Source organism: Leucoraja erinacea, chromosome 1 (genome assembly GCF_028641065.1).
Source record: "Leucoraja erinacea ecotype New England chromosome 1, Leri_hhj_1, whole genome shotgun sequence".
Classification (NCBI taxonomy): domain Eukaryota; kingdom Metazoa; phylum Chordata; class Chondrichthyes; order Rajiformes; family Rajidae; genus Leucoraja; species Leucoraja erinaceus.
In genome coordinates this window covers 63,850,340-63,873,978 of record NC_073377.1, presented here as the reverse complement: position 1 = coordinate 63,873,978, position 23,639 = coordinate 63,850,340, and the positions used below count along the sequence as shown (strand labels likewise).

The window sequence follows — 23,639 nt, the reverse complement described above, 5'->3', positions numbered from 1 at the left end:
GTGTGGTTTGAAAACAATGACATTGGTCAATTACATCCTGGTAGACCATAGGTGATGACGTGGTTTATGAGAACATCTGCAGTTCATTTATTACACTTGCAAATTGAGATGGTAATATCAAAAATAAATTGGGTGATGGTAACGTTACAGATTGTTTTTTAAGAGAGGCAGACTGATATTGGATGTAAAATATATTAGTAAATTTTCCATGTAGCCTGCCTTTATTGGGAGCTGCCTGTCCTAATTGATGGTTCAATGAACGCCATGAAACTGAGGCACATTATTAATCTGACAATTAACCTGGGAAAAAATCATTTTGGGGGATATTACTGATGATGTACGACAAAGATCATGGAATTTAAGATATTTATAATCAACGTCTTGAAGAGATAGCAAAGTGAAATTCAGTTTTAACTTTTATATGGAGATTGATAGATTGTTATTTGTAGTCAATTGCTTTGATCATTCAGTTTGAATTTGAAAAAGATAGGACATAATGGTCAACATTTATTAGTTTTGAAAGTCCAAAGTGATGTGGTTGTTGAGGATGAGGAGGGGGTTAGTGCTGGAAGCTGTAGGGGATGTTCCAGAGTGAAATCCATACCTCTGTGTTCTTAGTGTCATGGGCAAATGCAGAGGATGACTAGAAAAGTAAAGGGCCCTATTACTTAGAATATAAGATGATAGAATTTATCTTGAGATGACTAAAATCCTGGTTGCACCATATTTTAAGCAGCACGAGGAGCTCTGTCTGCAAGCTGGGCAAGCTCTGTTGGTATTAGATGAAATACAGAACGGATTTACCACAATGACACCTGATTATGTAAATTGAGATTTTTGAATTTTATTATATGGAATCTTAAAAAGATGGTTGATTTGACTGAAGTTTCCAAATTTTTGGCGAGGACTGCTGGAGGAAATAGTTTCTGATTGGTTACAGAGTTTGGAAACTGTCTTGTTTTTTAGAATGGTGATAAGGAAGTATTTCTTTAGCCAGAGGTTGGTGAATCTGGAATTAATTTCTTAGTTTAGTTTAGACTAGAGATACAGCGTGGAAACAGGCCCTTTGGTCCACCGAGTCTGCGCCGACCACCGATCCTCATACATTAGCACTATCCTACACACTAGGGACAATTTACAATTTTTACCAAAGCCAATTAACCTACAAATTTTTTACAATTTTGGAGTGTAGAAGCAAACGGAGCACCTGGTAAAAACCCACGTGGTCACGGGGAGAATGTACAAACTGCGTACAGACAACATCTGTAGACAGGATCAAACCCGGGTCTCTGGCACTGTAAGGCAATAACTTTTGGGAAAATTAGATCAAGCATGAATGAATGGCAGAGTAGTCTCGAGCCAAATGGCCAAATTCTGCTCCTATGTCTCGTGGTCTTTGGGTGAAGTTGCAAAGTACCTCGAGAGGAGCATTGAAATTTGTAACTTTCTACTGTAGCCAACATTTGGGACTGGCTCGGTTATTTTTTCATCCATGACTGATAATTTTTTTTTAAACCAAACTAGCGTCATACAAAACATTTACAGCACAGGATCAATTCCATGAGTGTATTTTCGAGGAAGCACTGAATTTAATCCTACCTTCTAACACTAGACTATGGCTTTGCAATTTATAGCTCTATATTCATATCTAAGTTATTTTTGAACAGTAATGAGGGTTCTGCACTAACATTCTTTTGTCACTGGGTATTCTCCTGTCTGTGTTCTCTTGACTTGCTGCACACCTAATCTGCATTACCACAAACTTTTCTGAATTAATTCCACGTCTTTGTTCAAATATTGCTTTCTGCAATTGAGTGTTTTTTGGATATAATTTCACACTTTCACACTCCTTTATTGCTAAGAATTCAACTTTCTTCCTTCCAATTATGTATCTCCTTTACTCTCTTCTGAATCTTTACCCAGCTTCCCAACCTCTGCAAAGCTAGTTTAAAGTTCGCCCCCAACAGCTTGAGAACAGCTGCCTGTATGGATATTAAGCATGGTCTTGCCGAGGAGGTGCAATCCACAGGTCCCATCTTCTCCACAACTGATCCTAGTATCCTCTGAACTAAAGCTCTCCCACCTGCACCAGTTCTTCAGTCCACATTGCATTATCCTCTTGTTCCTATACACATGGCAATTGGAGAAGTCTAGAGATAATATCATTGGTGCAGCGGTAGAGCTACTACCTCACAGCACCAGAGATTAGGGTTCGATCTTGAATACGGGTTCTGTGTGCGGAGTGTGTACATTCTTTCAGTGACTGTGGGTATTTCTCTGGGAGCTCACGCTGTTTCCTCCCACTTCTTAAAGACAAGCAGGTTTGTAGGTTAATTGGCTTCTGTTAATTGCCTCTAGTGCTTAGGAGGCGAAAGTGTGATAAAATAGAACATGTATAGGTGATCGATGATTGGCGTGGACTCGGTTGGATGAAGAGCCTGTTCTACACAGTTTCTTTTTAAAAATATATATTTTTTTTGTATCCTGCTTTTTTTTTTTCCTTACTCCTTACACTCAGTCTACACGTTAGCCTCCCATTTTCTATTGAAACCTTTGATGATGATACGGGCTGCAATCTCTGGATGTTCACTCTCCCCATCAGAATGTCTTGCTGCCTCTCAATGAGATTTCTGACCCAGACAATAGAAAGACCATAATGAAATGCTTAAAAAAAGAGTCACCAGGTACTGTTTTGGTGATTGTTAGCTTTAATTTTAATTCTCTTTTGTACATTAACCCAAAACGGTGTTTGTACTCTTATGCATATATAAATTTGTATATCTCTAGTTGACCCAGCAACCAAAGTCTTTGGAGAGAATTCATTTTATATTTGAGATAACATTTCACCATAAGTGACCTAACATTCAATTTACTTTTATTTGTGTCCGATAAATCTTACTTTCTTAATTAAATCTTTCCTTAACTGTTCTTCCACTAACACTCGGATGCAAATAATCCTTATGTGATGTTTACTTATGATTTATTTTCATGATTTACCAGAATAATGGGTCTTCAAGATACAGTTAATAATCTCAAGGCTGAACTGGATAAATCAGATCGCGGTATGAGAAAATTTCAGAGACAGGTGAGAGCATGCAAACTTAAGTGTGGTTTTTATTTAAAATTAATTATTTTCAGCTGAGCAAACGTGGTTCTTTATTTTCCATTCAGCTGATTGCTAACGTATTCCTGGTTTCATTCTTTAATAAGAGTTCAGTATTTAATTCACAGAATACTTTAAACGTGTGTTCAGAAGTGATAGTTTTATGGCTGAGATATGGAAAATATTAAATTATTTATGTAATGATTAACAAATCTGTCCCACGGCCAAGCGATGATCCATTCTTTATTTTCTCTCTTCACCCCATTGTAGCTTAGCCAGGCTTATTCCTATATAAGCCATTGTTCTTGTAGATTTTATAACCACTTTCATATGAAAATACAGCTCCAATATTGGTTGAGTTTACACTCATATCCACATTCAGTGGGTAGCCTTTTCGTTGGTTTCTTTTGTGGTCGACTTATAGACAGGAAAATTGTGGCCCCGTTCATTCTCCTGTTCCAGATTCCTTAATGCTTGCTGAATATAACATCAGCTGGATTTTATTGAACCATTATGTCCTGACCTAATGATAGAATTAAACTGCGGAATTATTTGAATTGGGAATTTTTACTTGTGGAAGTAAAGTCTTTGAAAGCTAGCTATTTATATTTTTGTAACAATCAGACAAATATTTTTAATATATTATTACTTTATTTACTTTCAAAATTAAGAGAACGATGTTGGGGATTCTGAATCTAAATATTTTACATACTAAAAATGACATTTTTGAGAAGTATATTTTAAATCTGCAAAATGGTGAATACGTAATCGTGTGTTGGCTTACTGTTGAATAGACCAAGGGGGCCCAATTGAGTCCCGTCTCCAGGGGGGGACGGCCTGCGGCGCGTCACACACACACACTAAACACCCCCCACCCACACACTAACCACACCCCCCCCCCCCCCCCATGCACACACACTAACCACCCCCCTTGATATTATATTAATATTATTCATTGGTTCATTTTCCTTATGCGCCTCGTGTTAGTTGTATGTTCTGTTGTTCTGCCTGTTTTATGATGTCTTGCTTGTTTTCTTTTTCCTGTACAGCACTTTGGTCAGCTTTGGTTGTTTTTTAAGGTGCTTAACAAATAAAGTTATTATTATTATTATTATTATTTACCCCATCCCCGCCCTATCTCGAGGGGCAGAGAGAGTGGGGCAGAGAAAAAGAGGGGGGGGGGAAGGGAGGGGGGGGGGGGGGAGACAGAAGGGGGAGGGGGAGGGGGGGGTGGAGGAGGGGGACAGAGGGGGGGGGGGGGGGAGGCAGGTGAAGAGGGGCCGGGGGGGGTGGGGGGGGGGAGGGACGTGAAGAGGGGGGGGCGGATCTCGGGGGAAGGGAGTGTGTGGGGGAAGAGGGGGGAGGGGGCCGTGAGGGTCAAAGAGGAGGAAGGAGGGGGAGATGAGGAGACACAACATAATTACATTTAACATAAAAGGAGGGGGAGGGGGGAGAGAGAGGGAGGGGCGAACTTGAACTCGTCGAGCGGGCGGCAGGCCTCAGGATCTCGCGGGATCTCGGAAGTCCAAACAAATTACTGTGTGTTCAGCGGCTTCAATCCAGAGCCGCAGAGGGCGGCTGGGCTGCAGGTGGTGTGGGGCGCTGCGGACGGCCACGGCCGAGTGCGAGTTGACTGCAAGCAGGAGATGACAAAGCAGCGCTCCTCCACCGCTCCGGACTCGGCTATGAGTCCCCAGGGGGGGGGGGGCGGGGGACGGGGTCGGGTCTGGGTGCAGGGGTGGAGTTAACCTACCTCGCCCCCGCCCCACACACAAAACAGCGGCCAAAAGGCTGCTACTTAAAAACACCTGTGCGGACAGCTGCAGAGCGCTGCTGGCAGAGCCATTGTGACGTCATCAGCTCGTTAAAAAGGATCTATGATTTATGAGCAATTTTAATTAAAAATCTCAAGAATAATGAATCAAATTTTCAGATGAGGCGATTTTTGAAATATGAGGTAAATCTCTATCGGAATATGTAATGAATCTCACACAAACAAGACACACACAAATACATCCACATCCAAAATCTGAGTTTTATAATAATAGAGATAGTTATATTGGAATTGCTTTGGAGATTAAAATATATTGTTACATATTATCAAAGTGAATTATTTACAAGTTAGCTAGAATCAATTAAAATAATTTATGAAGTATCACATCAAAAGCCAATATTTTAAAAAAATCCATATTCTTCACAATCTGTTTCTGAATTTTCAAGTTTATTATAGATGACAAGTTTGTATCTGAATTTTCATCATTAAAAGATAACTTCCCCTGTTTCAAACACCAAACATCAACATCCATAAAGTTTGCTGATGTGGATCTCCTTCAGTATATTTCAGTATATTCTGCGACAGCATTGATTCTTGGTAACTGCATAGCCCAGTGCTGTCCAAAGGAGCCCTTTACAATGGCTATCCACATCTGTTTAGAGACATTTTAGTAGATTGTTAGATCAAATCCACTTCTTTCCTTCTATTTGCTGCCTTTTCCATTGCTTTCCATCATGTGTCTAAAATATGTCTTTTGGCTCTGAGGGAGCACAGCACGTAAGCTGCATTTGGTTTACATTACTACTGAGAAAACTAATAAACTTTTAGATTGTCACATTAATTATTTTGACCAAGCGTGTTATTTTGTCCTTCTGCTTATTATGTCTCCCAATTCTCTATACTGGCTCCTTGAAAAACTGAATTATTCCACTATTGCCACTTAATCATTGCTTTGAATTCTTTAAACAATCTGCATTACATAACCTTTGTCTTGATATTCATGGGCAGACCAGCTCTCACCCTCTTCTTTGACATTTTTTTCAATGCATCAAGACGCTGCGTACGGTGTCGAGACGCTGCGCATGCGCGTCGAGATGGTGAGTACGGCGTTGAGGCGGCTGCGGGCCGGCAGGCCGTTGCCGCGTGGAATTTTTGAACAGTGTCAGTTTTTCGGAGCCCCGCGCGATGTCGGGACCAGCTCCGCACAACTCCATACGGCTCCGGCGATCGAAGTGGGACCCGCGAGGTCGTATGGCTCAAGCGACCATGTTAGGTCGCGCATGCAGTCGCATGCTCGCGGGACGGGCCCTTTATAGATAGATGAGTGCCGCAAAGCTCGGTGTTGGGGCCACAACTGTTTACCATATATATTAATGATTTGGAAGATGGAATTAGGAGCAACACTAGCAAGTTTGTGGATGACACAAAGCTGGGTGGCAGTGTGAACTGTGAAGTGGATGTTAGGAGGTAAGGTTAGGTAAGGGGGAGGTACAGCGAGACCTGGGTGTCCTTGTACACCGGTCACTGAAAATTGGCGTGCAGGTACAGCAGGCAGTGAAGAAAGCTAATGGAATGTTGGCCTTCATAACAAGAGGATTTCAGTATAGGAGTAAAGAGGTTTTTCTGCAGTTGTATAGGGATCTGGTAAGACCACATCTGGAGTATGGCGTACAGTTTTGGTCTCCTAATTTGAGGAAGGACATCCTTGGCATTGAGGCAGTGCAGCATAGGTTCACAAGATTGATCCCTGGGATGGCGGGACTGTCATATGAGGAAAGATTGAAAAGACTAGGCTTGTATTCACTGGAGTTTAGAAGGATGAGGGGGGGTTCTTATAGAAACATATAAAATTATAAAAGGACTGGACAGGCTAGATGCAGGAAAAATGTTCCCAATGTTGTGCGAGTCCAGAACCAGGGGCCAAAATCTTATAATAAAGGGGAGGCCATTTAAGACTGAGGTGAGAAAAAATGTTTTCACCCAGAGAGTTGTGAATTTGTGGAATTCCCTGCCACAGATGGCAGTGGAGGTCAAATCACTGGATGGATTTAAGAGAGAGTTAGATAGAGCTCCAGGGGCTAGTGGAATCAAGGGATCTGGGGAGAAGGCAGGCACAGGTTATTGATTGGGGACGATCAGCCATGATTGCAATGAATGGCGGTGCTGGCTCGAAGGGCCGAATGGCCTCCTCCTGCACCTATTTTCTATGTTTCTATGTATGTAATGGGGTGATAAGATTCAACACTGCCTCTCCTCTATGTCAGTGCAGAATCATTTTATGTTTGCATCAGCTGTCCTCACAGGTTTCTTGCTTGATTTAGATATTTATCAAAATAAGAATCAGTTTTTATTGTACAGATGGCTTCTTCAGTTCTTTGCAAATTTCTGTGTAATCCACACTTTAGTATAAAAAGGTCAATTTTTAGTTCTTTAGAATGTCTCAAATGTGTTCCGGAAAGTTTACTTAGCCAATACGTGGGAGGCCCAACAAGATGGTGGACAAAGTTTGACGTACTTATAGGAAATTGAGATGGGCAAGTGACTGAAGTGTCAGTGGACAAATCTTTTAGTTTTAAAATAGTTATGGCTAAGGACTGGGCTGGTCCACAAGCTGATGTTCTAAATTGGGGTAAGTCACTAAATTGTGTCCTGTTTTATATAATATCTTTGGATATTCCTTTGCAGGTTGACGCAAGAGATGAGGAAATAGAGCGCCTGAACCGATCACTGGAAGGTGGTCGGCCTCATGATGTTATCTCTCTTGAATCTAAAAACAAGAGCAATGAACGCCTTATAGCACACTTAAACCTCCAGGTGTGAATTAATATCCTTAGTTTGCTAAGTTTAACTAGTTTGCTAGTTAGAGGATGATTTGATTGTACTCTTTAATTATAAAATATACTTATTTCATCATTTTTATATAGGTATGTATGAAATATGCAGGTATTGAGAGATATTGATGGAATTGGCATGATAAGATGATTGTTAATCTGATTAAGTACTCTATTCATAAGGGGGAATTTACCTAATCGCAAGAATGCTCACTTTGGCAGCACTGTGGCATAACTAGTAGAAGCATACCTCATCTGGGGATCAGATTACCTCAGATACTGGCTGTAGTTTGCACATTTCTGTGATTGTGGGGAATTCTTCCAGCTGATTAATTTTCCTTCCACTTCCCAAAGATGTGCGGATTGCTGGGTTATTCAGCCACTAAAATTGCCCCTAATGTGTAGATGAGTGATAGAATCTGGGGGAGTTGCTGAGAATATGGGGAGAGTAACCAATGGGAATAGCGAAGGTTTGATTGTAAAAGGGTGATGCCGCCTTGGTGGCCAAAATGTCTATCTATGTGCCGATCTTCTGATCTAATCTCTGTCCCAATATATTTTCGTTTTTAAGCTGACGATTTCTTCGTTTCTTGTCTGACCAGTTACCTGTGAAAAAGTAGTCAATGAAATTCTGCTTAGGAGTGGTAGTAAAGATTGGTGTTGCTATTTGTAACTGGGGAAAGATTTTTGGATAAAGGGGAATGATAATGAGAGGAGAATGAACTTCTATTAATTCAAACATGCATTTGCATTATGGTATGGAGAACATACTTGAGAGTAATTTATTTTGAACCTAAAATTGCAGGTTGAATATCTTCAGAGAACTAACTGTGATCTGGAGAAGCAGATGAAGGAACTTCTGGAGAAAAAAAGCGAGGCAACAAATGAGGTTGTAAACCTCAGCACTAAAAACGAACACTTGTGTAATGAATTGAATGAGATTGACCATTTGGCACAACAATTAGAACGCGATAAAGAAATTGCCCTGGAAATTGCTGATAAAGAAATCAAAGAAGCAAAGGTACCCAAATTTATACACAGTTGTGGTCCCAATACTCAAAAAAAAATAAAGCTCTTAACATTTTGAATAGCTATAGAAATCTTGAAATACAAATTTATCTTTGCTTTTAGACTGAGATGGTTTATAAAATATACCTAGAATTATGAATTTGAATCCATGATCATTCCTACCCCTGAGAATATATTTTGGTCCAATGAAAATAAAACTGTATAGCACTAGAACAAGTTATTTGTCCCAAAATGTTTGTGTCGAACATGATGCCAAGTTAAATTAATCCCCTCAGCCTGCATGTAACCATATAACAATTACAGCACGGAAACAGGCCATCTCGGCCCTACAAGTCTGTGCCAAACAACTTTTTTCCCTTAGTCCCACCTGCCTGCACTCATACCATAACCCTCCATTCCCTTCTCATCCATATGCCTATCCAATTTATTTTTAAATGATACCAACGAACCTGCCGCCACCACTTCCACTGGAAGCTCATTCCACATCGCTACCACTCTCTGAGTAAAGAAGTTCCCCCTCATGTTACCCCTAAACTTCTGTCCCTTAATTCTGAAGTCATGTCCTGAAGGCATGTGATCCATATCTCTCAATTTCTCCTGTCCCTATCTTAAAACCTCTTAAATGTAGCTGTCATATCTTCTTCCAGCACTATCCCTGGCAGCGCAATTAACACAAAACACCTCTCTGCTCTCTGCTGTGCGCTCTATTATTTGACATTTCCACTCTGGTAAAAGGTTTCTGACTGTCTAATCCATCTAGGCAACTAATAATTTTATATGCTTCTGTCAAGTCCTCCCTCAACCTCCAATGCTCTGGAGAAAATAATCTAGCTTTTTCCAACCTCTCTTCTCAACTAATACCTTCTAATCAGGTCAAACATTCTAATAAACCTCTTCTGCACCCTCTTTAAAGTCTCCATGTCCTTCCTGTAATGGGGCAACCAGAACTGCGCACAATACTCCAAATGCGGCCTACCCAAGTTTTATAAAACTTCCCCCATAATTTCCTGACTGTTATACTCAATGCCCTGTTGCCACTTTTATGGACCTATGAACTTGGATCACAAGATCCCTCTGTACTTCAATACTGTTAAAGATCTGGTCATTTGTTATATAGTTGTCCCATAGTTGTCTTGATTAGTACAGATGTCAGAGATTATGGGGATAAGGCAGGAGAAAGGGATTAGGAGGGAGATAGATCAGCCATGATTGAATGGCGGAGCAAACGTGATGGGTCGAGTGGCCTAATTCTGCTCCTATCGCTTATTATCTTATGATACACTTGATCTCCCAAAGTGCAGCATCACACACTTGCTTGGATTAAATTCTTCCTCACCGACCACAACTCCTCCGATTTTGATATTGTCTGCAAACTTACTAACCAACCCACCTACCTTTAGCTCCAAGTCGTTTATGTGCATCAAAAACAGATGCAGCACAGATCCTTACAGTCAAGATGAAGTCAAGAATATTTATTTATCATATGTATCGAAAACGGAAAAATGAAATTTTTACTTGGAGCAAACGCCAGTGATCACAAATCTCCAGTCCGAATAATGCCCTTCCACCATTTTACCCTTTGTCTTCTATGAATACACCCGTTCTGAATCCAAACCCCCAAGTCACCATGTATCCCATGCATCTTAAACTTCTGGATCGGCCTACCATGTGGTATATCAAATGCCTTACTAAAATCCATGTAGACAACAGTAATTCCCCCATCCTCATCAATCATCTTCGTCACCTCCTCAAAAAGCTCGTTAGTAAGACATGATCTGCTGTGGACAAAGCCGAACTGACTCTCGAATATCCCACTTTCTTCCAAATGCGAGTAAATATTATCACGAAGAATCCACTTCAATAGTTACCCAGTTCAAGAAGGAACTGCAGATGCTGGAAAATGGAAGATAGACAAAAATTCTGGAGAAACTCAGCGGGTGATTAAGCATCTATGGAGCGAAGGAGGGTTCTGAAGAAGGGTTTCGGCCCGAGACGTTGCCTATTTCCTTCGCACCATAAATGCTGCCTCACCCGCTGAGTTTCTCCAGCACTTCAATAGTTACCCTACTGCTGTTGTAAGGCTCATTGGCCTATAATTCCCTGGTTTCTCTCTACTTACCTTCTTAAACAAAGGAATGGCATTAGCTACTCTCCAGGATCTTGCCTGAGGTGAGAGAAGATGCAAAGATCTTTGATAAGGCCCCTGCAATCTCTTCTCTTGCATCTCAATAACCTGGGATAGATCCCATCAGGCCGCATGAATTTATCCACCTTAATGCTTTTCAATAGAAAAGATAGGCTGACTTCAACAGAAATGTAACTTATTCTGAAATGAGTAATTTATTTCTAAATACTTTGTTGTCCTGTATTTTGCAGTTTAAAAATCACAATTTTAGTTTAAGTATTTTGCACATGATTTGCTTCTGATTGTTAAATGACGTTCCATGTTCTGAGGCATCGTTAGAAAGTTAGTGGAATACTCTTGATTTGCCTAAATATGTGTACAGTAAAACCTCGTTTTAACAGACCACTGTAGAATGGATTTTGGAAATAGCGGACAGACCTGCCAAAGCCACCCACTGCTGTTTAGAGTCCTGGCTTCTGACACCACCTCAACTGACTGCACCAGCAAGCCCTTCTTGAGCCAATGCATGGTCTGGCGATACGGCTGCTGTTGTGGCTCATGTTGCAGCCTCTGGAGACAGACAGGATGTGCTCGGTCACCAAGGGGCTCCCTCCTCCCTCACCTGCTGCTGCACTTGCAATCGGCGGTGGCTTGTCCGCTGACCATTGCCTCCTTCTCCTCCTCCCAGCGCTCTATCCACTCAGCCTCATTTAGAAAGTGAAATTAGAACATCCAGATAGTTGTATGACTCAAACATTTTTATAGTAGATCTTCAATAACGGGTGATCTGCAGAAATGGAGAAGTTGAGAAACGGAAGAACTGGAATTATGGCCATGAGGACAAGTGTTTCAGTACAAAGAATGTGCTGTCATTTATCCCAATTTAGTGATCTTTGTGGCTCATTAGATGAGCAATCAATGTGTGGAATTTGCATCAGTTAGGCGGTAGACGGCGCGACTCACGTCAGCAGCGGCCTCTGCAGCCCGTCCGCGTTTTTATTATTTTTGTCTATGTTTTTATGTAGTTTTTGTTATTTTTTGTTGGGGTGTGTGTGTGGGAGGGAGGGGGTAACTTTTAAATCTCTCCCTGCACGGTTGGGGCTGCAATGTGCAGCGGCCTCCAACAGGAGAAGACCGGGGACTCTGGTGCCGACTCACCTCGTCGCGGAGCTGGCCGAGTCCGGAGCGGTGGAGCGGTGGTGGAGCGCTGCTGCTGCTGCGGCCCGACCTCCGGAGATTCGGAGGCTGCAACTGCGGGTCTGGCAGACGGCGGCACCGGGAGCCCGCGGGTCCCTGGAGGGAGACCGCTTTTCAGGGCTCCTGCAATGGCGACTTCTCCCGCCCGAGTTGCGAGGTCGAAGAGCTCCTGGAGCGGGGCCTAACATCACCGCCCCGCGCGGCTTGGAATGGCCGCGGGACTCTGCGAGCGCACGCCGGGGGCTCTAACACCGAGACCCGGTGTGCGACCTTGCATCACCCGGCGTGGCTTTAATGGCCGCGGGACAATCGCCATCGCCAGCCGGGGGCTTTGACTTTGACTCTGACATGGGGGGGGGGGGAGAGTGCAGTGGAGAGATAAGTTTTTTTGGCCTTCCATCACAGCGATGTGATGGATGTTTATGTAAAATGTAAATTATGTTGTGTCTTGGGTCTATTTGTTTGTAATGTATGGCTGCAGAAACGGCATTTCGTTTGGACCTCAAGGGGTCCAAATGACAATTAAATTGAATTGAATTGAATTGAAGTTAGTTGCTACAGTTTAAAGAATGGAAATTGGATAAATATTGCTTGAACATTTTGCAATTGACTTAGACATTTTATCAAGGAAAATCTATATATATATTTTAATTGTGCGGAGAGAGATTAATGCGGATTTCTCATTTACTATTTTCAGGGTGAAACCAAAAGACAGTGTAGAGAAATAGAAGAACTTCGAGAAAAATTAGCTAAGTTCAGGGTTGTAAGTTGGTTTCCTCTACTATATAAGCATAAAACAAATTTACTGCTTAACAAAATATGTTTAAGGTCAATATTCCATAATTATGTTTGTTACTAATACTGTACACAAGCTGAGGTTATCTTTTCTTCTTTTTTTAGTGAGTATTTTTGAGATTATTTTGCTTTAATAAAAACATTTTGTTTGAACAGTGTTTCACACTGTTTTTATATAACAGTATATAAATATATATCAAATATAAAAGGATTTTACAAAATCTGACACATAACCAATTCAAGAGATATAAGTGTGCAGGAAGGAACTACAGATGAGGGTTTAAATCAAAGATAGACACAAAATGCTGGAGTAACTCAGCGGGACAGGTAGCATCTCTGGAGAGAAGGAATGGATGACATTTCGGGTTGAGACCCTTCTTCAGACTGATGTCAGGGGAGTGGAAGCTACATAGATAAGGAAGTGTATATTCCATCATCGTTAGTTGGCAGAAGGTAACAACAAAGCAAACAGATAAAATGTAGTCGGACTAAGACTAGTAAAACTGGTCCGGAGAGGGAGGGATTGGATAGGATGGTCGAGGTGTGTGGAAATTAATTCAGTGGGACATGAACAAGCAGAAAGAATGGATCTGCCAGGGCAGTTCTGTTAGAGGATTTGGTGGAGCAGATAAAATCAGGCCATGCGGAGCTGGGGAATGATAAGGTTAGAGGCTTTGGAGGGCAGACAGCTGGATGTAATGAAATCTGAAATGGTGTGAGTTTAAAGCCTGGTGCTCGTCCGTGGGATCATGGTCCAAGGATAAGTAGGAGGAGGAGTCTGAGAGTTGTCATCTGGCATCAGCCCGGTAGAGGTCAGCGCGCCAGACTACCACTGCACCTCGGCGGAGTGCTGTACGTTCAGAGGTGGAGAGATTAGAGTAGGTAAGGGGAGTGGAAAAGTTGAGGGTTGATGTCACGCCAGCAGTTGGAAATAAAGAGGTTTAGAGAGGGTAGAAGCCCGTTCTGAGAGGCCAAGAGGAAGTGGATCAGTGGAGACGGTAGAAGGGGTAATCACTGGGAGGTGAAGACTCCTTCCCGTAGAAAATGGCATGGAGGCGGAGGCGACGGAAGAAAAGCTCTACGTCGTGGCGGACCCGGAACCCGTTGAGGTGGGGGGAGGTGAACAAAAGTGAGCCCTGCTTTCCATTTCAGGAAGGGGGATGTCGGGGGGGAGGGGTGAAGACACGACAAGGGGTCGGGGTTGGAGTTGGAGGAGGGCAGGTGCGTAGGCGGAGGCCAAAGCGAGGTCTGGTGGGTGTTGAGAGAGATGGGGAACATGAGAACACGCATGGTGGGGAGTAGCTGGGGCCACCAATAAGGCTGATACCTAAAGCCTTTGTTAGAAATGTGAATGCTTTAAAGGACAAAAAGGAACATAAATGCTATGAAATGAGGACAATTAAAAATGAAAACATCAACAAATAAACCTAAAGGTTGCAAGGTGATAAGATGTAGCAGGTCAGGCTGTAGTTAACTTCATATCTGTTCATGATTTCCTTGATATGCTGTTTTATTTATGTACATCCCACTGATGCCTAGTTTGGGTTCCACTAAGTTGCTGTTCATTGCAGCCTCGCCACAAATGGGTATAAAATAATTAGATAACTGAAGTATGAGTAACTGTTTGAAATCAGGATATCATTTTGCAGTGCGTGGCATCAAAGTGCCGCACTAACACCGAAGTAACTGGAAATTGTGGGTAGTCATTGTTAACGTCAAGATGACTGGTTGTTTGAGACAGGTCATCAAGGTATTGTGCCAGGAGTTTCCAGGCCCAAGCATTATTTGCTGCATCATCAAAGACCTTAATCAAAGTTTGAATTAGTGATGCTGACTGAAAATTGCTCCGTTTTTGCAAACTTCATAACAGCATCATTTAGACCTGAATCTTTTCCCTTGTCTGCATGGGGCAAGTTATGTTTGATGAACACTGAATAATTTTATGAATAATTATCCCCATAGTATTTGCAAACTGACTTTTCCTTGCTTTTGTCACCACTGAGCCATTTTTCAAACTTTTGTTGCACCTTGAAGACGGTGACTGGCAATGCTGGAAACTGGAGCAAAAACCAAACTGCTGGAGAAACTTAGCAGATTAAGCAGCACCTGAGGCAGAGGGATAGTTGCCATTTCAGCTCGAGGCCTTGCATCAGGAGTCAGTGTAGTGGGGAGATGGTTGTATACAGAGCTAATGGGGAGAGGTGAAGCAGTAGCTGTTAGGATCTGGGTAGAATCAGGCGATGAGGGTTGATTTGGTAGATGGAGCAGGGAGGGGAGCGTGGGCATAGAGTCGGGCTGGAAGATGATGTGGAGACAACCAAGGGCTGCAAATGTTGGAATCTGATAAGGAAGGTGATAAATGGAATCGGATAAGGGAGGGATGATGAACAGAAAGACCCAGGGGAAGAGGGGTTAGGAGATCCAATGGGTTGTGTGGATGATGGGGCGACAGAACCAGGTGGAGGAGGGGATTGGGAAGAAGCGTGAGTGGGAAAAGCTGGGTGGATCACATAACAGGCTTTGTATTTACTTCTACCCTCCCCACCTCCTGACTATCCCCCTCTTTGCCTGATTACAACTATCCCATGCCAGTTTCTGCCTCACCCTGCCCCCCACACCTTACTCTGGCTACCTCCCTTCTTCACTCAGTTCAGATGCAGGCTCTCAATCTGACATGTTGAATATCTGCTTGCCTCCACAGACACTGCTTAACCCATTGGGTTTTTGCAACAATTTGCTTTTTTGTTGCATTTTCAAAATACTTTCCCAACCAAGCTCCTGAACTCCACCTTAAGAACTGCCATTTTTAGTAAGTAGTCTGCTTTTATATTTGCAGGATGAAATCCAGAAACAGCATAGAGAATTGGAAGGGTTTGAAGAAACAATTGCTAGACTGACCAGAGTAAGTCAGCTTTTCATAACAAACAATGTTATTTTGAAGTCCTGAGATTTGGAGTTGTGGGGGAATCTTGCATTTTTTATTTAAAAATAGTGCATTGCCAAATGGCTGAATGCTGCATTTATGTAACCAGGAAACATTTGCAGATGCTGCAATATGGGAGTGACAAACTAATTATTTACATAATTTTATACATTATTAGGATGGGAGCAAATTTTAAACAATTACTCGCATCATGACCGTTTTAATAATCATGTTCATAGAATCGTACAGCATTGAAGACCGTTAGGCCTTTTTTAAATAATGTCAATGCTTATTCTCACAATGTCACTACCTACATGCCCTGATTTTCCTTGTTGTTTTCCTCAAATGATGCCATTCATTCAGTAGGAACATCGTGACCAACTCAGGCTTGCTTTGTAAGAGCTCCATCTTGTTGTCATAGTGCATCCTGAATTAAATGTGCCTCCCTTTCCTTTGACACTATCAACCTGGTACCTCAGTTTTACACAGTATAGCCAGTATTTCCAGAATTTTCTCAATAAAAGCAACGACAGAACAAGTTAGTGGACATTTCTCTACTCATTATGATTTTACTGGTGAAGGTAGATATTTTAATGAAAACCATGATGAAATACTTTTAATTAATTACTGGTAAGAACATTGAACTCATTTCTAAATGTTTAATGTGTTCCAGGAATTGACTGCAACACATAATACTCATGCTAAAATTCAAGACGACCTGCAGTGTAAAACCAAAGAAAATCAAACACTTCATGATTTGTTTAATCAACTAAAGAAGGAAAAGCAAAGGCTGCTTGAACGGGTTGATGAACAAGTGGCCACAGGTAGCTATTGATCTAAAACAAACATTGAAGTTTCCACTGAATAGGAAGTATTAAGGTTGAAACTGCTAAATGCAGATCATTTCTTATAATATATTTCAGTGTTCTTTCTAAACTTCTAAGAAAATGCCTTGATGATATATATTTTAACTAAAAATAACCTTATTTAAAATGTGTCTGATTGATTATCAACTTAATTTTGTCCGCATAGTTGCCTATGAGATTGAGCCATACATAGAACGAGCCAGCACCGCCATTCATTGCGATCATGGCTGATCTTCCCCAATCATTAACCCACGCCTGCCTTCTCCCCATATCCCTTGATTCTACTAGCCCCTAGAGCCCTATCTAACTCTCTCTTAAATCTATCTCTCTTAAATAGAAAGTGTAAAACATAAGTTAATTTAATACAACTTTTTTAGTCCTGATCCTGTGCATATCATTGAAACCATATGAACAGCAATTAAAAATAAAATAAGGCAGGTGCTTTAGATGTGAAATAACACTTTAAAAAAAAATCTAGGCAGTTCAAACATTTCTCCTGGTGAACGGTAATTGAACAAAAATGTTAACTTAGTTTCTCCTTCAGTATAACCTGCCTGGTGCAGTAATTTCAATTTCATCTCATAATTAACGCCTTTATTAGTAGTTTACAGATTGTACAAAATTCCTGAGTAGTCTAGGTATAGTAAAACTTGCATAAGATATCCCAAAGCACTTGAAATTTGTTTCCCTAACATGCCTCATATGGATCTAATAAATCCCCCGCCCCCCTTTTCTGGATACTGGATATAATTTTGTAATAAAAAATTCTCACATTTGTTTTTGACTCTGAAGCAAAAAAATCACATGATTTCCTTTTTCGACGCTGCAAGGAAATAGAACCTAGAAAATCTTTTTTTAATGTAATCTCATTTTGAATATTCATGCAAGGAAATAACATACAGGTGTAAAGTAAATATTTAAATCATTTTACATATGTCTAGTTCACTGTTATATGAAACTCACATTGGTTCAAGTGATTTCCCTTGATTTTCTCCGAAGAATTTGTAGACAGAAGCATGAACTGAATTTTCACGTTGGTCTTTGCAACATTTGGAAATCTTTAAGTTATAATAGATCCATGCAGCTTTCTAGGTTTTAGGAGCCATAATGGTGATGAGAAAAATAAAATTAAATAACTGAGTCTTATAGAAACTGAAGCAAATCTGAAGGCTAGTCACTGCTAACTAAAGGCATAGTCGGAGGCATAGTGTCAGAAGATATAGCTAGAGAAAAATATCCCTCTTTCTCCCCCCCTGAAAATTCTCCTGAAAAGAGGAAGATGTTGTGTTTTGAGGAATGTGTGCTTACAGTACCTTATTTGTTCTTTTTAAAGAAAACGGAGAAGTCTATGGGCAACTCTATATCTATTGCATGGCCATGTAGTATTATATGGTCATAACCTGCTATATGGGCACTATTCAATTTAATTGAGACGATACTAACCCTTTCTTTAGCGGGCACATTTCTAGGTAATAAACTCCTGTAATGTTGATAACTCCCTAATCAGTTTTGGGTATGATTTCGAAGAAGATCTGAGTATATTTTTGAATAAGGGAGAGTAAATTAAAGGAAGAATTCAGATGACTCGTTATGGAAGGTTTGCATTTCTAGAAATCATCCTAGTCATGCTTTTCCTTTACAAATCTGCATAATCTGTGCACGCATCAAGAAATATAACAAACAATGTTTTCCTTTCCTTTTACCCCTAAATAAATCTTGTAAGAGTGAATTTTATTCTCTTTTTTGCGTAGTGGTTTACAAATCTCAATGACCTGAACAGCTTTGAAATGGGGGTTGCCTGCATTATATTTTGGTTGTGCAATATGCAGTCTACTTTGTGTTATATACACCATCAAAATGAGAGTTTTGGATGCTATGGGGCAAAGCCAGAAGGTGGTAATAGAGTCAAAATAACACTTTCTTATTTAGCGACATTTTTCATAATTTCCATACGAAAATAAATTTATTGTTCATTCTCTACGAGTGTTTTCTTATTTCAATTACATGCATAGAAGCAGATTCACTTGGAGTGTCAAAGTTAAGAAGAATGAGGCAAGCATTGTGTGGGAACCTGCCATGACATATTCATGAGTTTAGTAGGGGTGCAGCACAGTTCTGGCTGTAGCTATGAGGTCCTTTTTCTCTTTGTAAAATCTGAGTTCCTAGAGCAGGTAATAGTTTTGGAACAGGCAAAACAAAAGCCGAACACTTATTGGAACATTTGTCATTTGGATTGTGCAGTGTTTATGCTGGTAATATTTCTATCATTTCAACGAGTGAATATGTGGGACATGTACAGTTTTTAAACTGTTCTACATATTTTGATCAAGAAAACGTAATCAGGCATGATAACATACATGGGCTCTCCATTACTGTTTCAGATAACCTGATCTTCTTTATGTTTTCAACAATATTCAGAACGAGAAATAGTGGTAGAATTGGAGAGAATGCGAGCACAGCATGGTATTTTAAGAAGGGATACATCACCATCTCGTCTAGACAAATTTATAAAGACTTTAGAAGAAGAAAGGGATTATTACAAATTTGAAGTAGAATACCTGCAGGATTTGGTATCCGGAAGAAACAGCCCAATCTGCTCTCCAAGACGTGGGCGAAGTCCAACACGTATTACACCTGTTAAGGTATCAAATTGCATAATAGATATTGGTGATAGTGTGGGTTATAATTTAAAAAAAGCCAAAATTACATGGATGTAATATCTTTTATATATTCTTGAATTCTATCTCAATGTGTACTAGGAAAGTAAATTTAATGTTTTTTGTATAAAAGCTTGGTGAGCCAAGTGCTCCCTCCTGCTCCTAATCATAGATTCAAATGTAAACCTGTGATCAGGGGAGGTTCTGAATTACAAAGGATGGAATTTCAATTGTTAACCTCGTGAAATGAATCGGGAGTTATTTATGGTTAGTTATTCATGAAGGGGATGTGGTTATGAAAGCGAATGAGAAGGGAAACAGAAAGCAAGGAATGTGAAGTGAAATAAATTGATTCTTTTAATGAGGAAAATAGTTCATAATAGGCATTCATGGAAATGAAAATAATTTAAATGCAGATACAATAGCAAAATTCTGCAGATGCTGAAAATCTGATATAAAAATATAAAATATCAGCATATCAGACAGTCTTTATGGTGTGTGAACCAGAGCTAGGATTTCAAGCCAATGATTTTCAGTTGGAAAAAGTTGATTTAGCAGGTTTTACCCAAGTACAATCAAAGACAGATTTAGGCAACAGTAGATTGACACATGTCACCGTGCTAACGAGGTGTGACAAATTGTTCATTATTTATATTAGCAGCAGAGTAAAAGTGAAATGTAAGTTCTTTTCTGAAGTTTCAATAATTACCTTTGTTCTAATTCTAATTCAGAAATGTATTTTTTTCAAACTGATAAAATTTGTTAATAGATCTTCAATTTCTTAGTCTGGGAGACATTCATAAAATCGTTCAAAAGCCTTTGGCAGTGGTGAGCTGGCAAATTACATGTGTGTTGAGGAATCTTGGATGGACACTGCCTGAAGCCCAGATGATTTTGGTTATCATGTTTTTAGAAACCATACTTAATGGCAGCATTAATACAATGTTTTTTTCCTACTACAGAGCAGCAGCCTTAGTTCTGAACTGTTGCAAGTTATCAGAGAACGGGATGAGTTGCAGTCAGTGCTCGACAAATTTGAGCAACACATGGCAGAGATCCAATCAAATGTCAAGGTGCTGACAGCAGAGCGAGACAAATTGCTTATGATGTATGAACAGGTAAATGTGAATTTTTCATTTATATTTGTTAATACTGTATATCCATTAAGCTTGTTTATCATAATTAGTCCAATTATAAACAGATTGGTCGCTTATTTTCTAAAGTATGCCACTTTTTACTTGCACACCATGCTTGCACCTGAGGCACATGAGAGATCATGACTAAGGATGTTCAGATCTGTGTGAAAAGCCTTTGGTAAGCCGTCAAACACTTGGTTTCATGAGATCTCATCATTCATTTTAGGGACTATAACTATAATTTAACTATAAATGATAACTTTATTTTGTATCTAATGCACACAGTAGATTAGTTTTGATCTCATCAATGTTCTGAAGACTTTTGCAGCAAGATAGTTTCTTACTTTACACCCCCTCTGCCCTTGCTCTCCCTCCCTCTGCCCTCCATACTCCTTCCCTCTGCCCTCCCTCAGTTTCCCCGCGATTCCTCCCTCCGTCCTTTCTCCCTGCTCTCTCTCCTTTTCTATTACTGCCCCTGGCTGCAAGCCAACTATTGAATTTTCTCTGCACCACAATCCATCTCACGGCATACAGGATTTGCTGGTCGCCACAGGGGAGAGTTCCGAAGGAGAGTGTTTTATTTAACAAAACTCCCAGTAATACACAGTCATCCTCACATTATTTTAATCCTGGCTAGTAATTTGGTGGTTGACATGGACTCTGTTTAGTTCTGAAAGTTAAATCCTATGTGGTTTAACAGCAAGTGAAAGTTGGATCCAAATTTTGTAGATATAGAAGTTGTGGTTTATATTTTGTGAAGAAGAATGCACGGCAGCTACCAACAGCTAGCTCTGTGTTAACGTGCATTCCCTTTCGATGAACTAACAATGACGCATATAGTTTCAGGATCCCTGAAAGAATTGTGTGAATGTGAACAATTTTTAATGTCAATATTTAAATATTGTGATTTTTTTTTTTTTTTTTAATAACTCAAGCCCACATTTGTTGTCCAGATATCAGCATATCAAACTCTTCCACAGCTTATTACAGGGCACAATGGATGCAATATGCCCTGTGCCTCAACTCCCAAGGGACCATTTACATCTATTGTACATCAGCAATACTGTGCACCATTTTGCATGTTAAGATGCTAGCTTTAATAAACAATTTATATAATTTGATTTGAAACGTACTGATTCTATAATTTCCTGAAATGGGAATTGATTCCAGAATCAAGATGAATTGAACAAATTAAAAAAGGAAGTACTAATATCGCCAATATGTAAAATGCGTGTGGAAGATGAAAGGGAAGAAGCTAAAGCAGAACTGAAGAGAATGACAGCTGAGAGAGACAGCTTGAGGGAGAGAGTGAAGGTAATTAATCTAAGAGTGGTTGCGTGAAACTGGCATATTGATCGGGAGATATAATTAATCTAGACAACTGGTTAATTTAAACTCTAGTAATAAAAATCCATTTGTAATACAGAAAATCCTGCGACTGTCAGTAATGAAAACAATGAAATTGCTGAATTGTTATTTAAAAAAACAATTATGTTATTTAATCCCCATAATTTAGGATGAAGATTAAACACCATAACTCTTTACATCCATGTCCCATGAAAGAATAAATCAAGACGACTCCTGCATTGCATTACTAGAAAATTATCCGTTTCAAATCTTTGTAAAATGTCAAATTTTCCATCCAGTGAGATTGACAAGTAGCACTTAAACTTTCAGACATCATGGGGGGTAAATAATGTGGAAAACGCTTGAGGGGTGAAAATAGCTATTAGAAAAATCAATATATTTTATACTTTAATTAAGCATCAACAAATGCAAGTTGAAATAAATACAATGTGACAAAATGTGCTGTTTTGTAATTTGTATTCAGTTTTTGTTAGTGATTTGTGAATTTCACAAAGGTAAATTATCATAATCTGAACAGCTGTAACGTTGTGATTGCGAATAAAAACGTCCAATTTAAATTGGGAAAGTGCATGGATATTTTTTGAATCTTCAAAAAATGACATTTAATGGCCACCAGAGGGACCTTCCTTAGATATCATGCTATTAGACAACGTGGATCATTGGTTTTAATTTAATTCTTTATGTTCCAAAATTTCTATCATAGTAAATGTTTATCCAATTTAATGTTTTAATTCTGAAGAGGTTGCATTTGTACTATATTCCATATTTTTGTTAAGCATATTTTTCTCTGAATTCATTGATTCACTAAAATGTCAGGCATTCTTCTTCTGCAGTTCTATAGGGCTCTGGTGAGACCACTTCTGGAGTATTGTGTACAGTTTTGGTCTCCTAATTTGAGGAAGGACATCCTTGTGATTGAGGCAGTGCAGCATAGGTTCACGAGATTGATCCCTGGGATGGCGGGACTGTCATATCACGAAAGATTGAAAAGACTAGGCTTGTATTCACTGGAGTTTAGAAGGATGAGGGGGGAATCTTATAGAAACATATAAAATTATAAAAGGACTGGACAAGTTAGATGCAGGAAAAATGTTCCCAATGTTGGGCGAGTCCAGAACCAGGGGCCACAGTCTTAGAATAAAGGGGAGGTCATTTAAGACTGAGGTGAGAAAAAACGTTTTCACCCAGAGAGTTGTGAATCTATGGAATTCCCTGCCCAGAGGGCAGTGGAGGCCAAATCACTGGATGGATTTAAGAGATAGAGCTCTAGGGGCTAGTGAAGTCAAGGGATATGGGGAGAAGGCAGGCACGGGTTATTGATAGGGGAAGATCAGCCATGATCACAATGAATGGCGGTGCTGGCTCGAAGGGCCGAATGGCCTCATCCTGCACCTATTTTCTATGTTTCTATATTCTGACAAGACTTTTAGAGAATTGTATTTTTGAATTGAATTGAATACATTTATTAGCCAAGTGTGTATACATGCAAGGAATTTGCCTTGGTGCTTTGCTCGCAGGCAACAACATGATATATAGTAGACAATTAAAAGTAAAACATAATTTAAACATTTGAAGAATGAACTAAAATATAGCAGAGCAAAAGGAAGCTACAGACTTTTGGCTGCTGAGTAGAGCTACTGCTCATGGAACAAAGCTGTTTATATGTCTGGCTGTTGGTGGCTTTCACAGTCCAGAGTGGCCTTCCAGTGGGAAGTGTTTCAAAGAGTATGTGGCCAGGGTGAGAGGGATCAGAGATGATTGTGGCCTTCAATACAACACAATCCATTTCCCTTCTCTACTAGTACAAGAATCACTAATTCTGCTATACTTACAAG

General features: G+C 40.1%; 1 protein-coding gene across 7 annotated transcripts in view; it reads left to right on the top strand.

Moving 5' to 3' along the window:
* cep135 (centrosomal protein 135) overlaps nucleotides 1-23,639 on the top strand; it is a 106,024-nt gene that overhangs the window by 31,698 nt on the left and 50,687 nt on the right. For 3 of the 7 annotated variants that reach the window (XM_055635862.1, XM_055635832.1, XM_055635823.1), the window contains 9 exons: nucleotides 3,001-3,085; nucleotides 7,563-7,691; nucleotides 8,514-8,729; nucleotides 12,757-12,822; nucleotides 15,691-15,756; nucleotides 16,451-16,601; nucleotides 19,062-19,285; nucleotides 20,263-20,418; nucleotides 21,607-21,750. In XM_055635862.1, the coding sequence (XP_055491837.1) occupies nucleotides 3,001-3,085; nucleotides 7,563-7,691; nucleotides 8,514-8,729; nucleotides 12,757-12,822; nucleotides 15,691-15,756; nucleotides 16,451-16,601; nucleotides 19,062-19,285; nucleotides 20,263-20,418; nucleotides 21,607-21,750 (1,237 nt within the window). The remainder of the gene's footprint in view (nucleotides 1-3,000; nucleotides 3,086-7,562; nucleotides 7,692-8,513; nucleotides 8,730-12,756; nucleotides 12,823-15,690; nucleotides 15,757-16,450; nucleotides 16,602-19,061; nucleotides 19,286-20,262; nucleotides 20,419-21,606; nucleotides 21,751-23,639) is intronic. The other 4 variants (XM_055635839.1, XM_055635855.1, XM_055635871.1 and 1 more) reach the window with 4 other exon arrangements.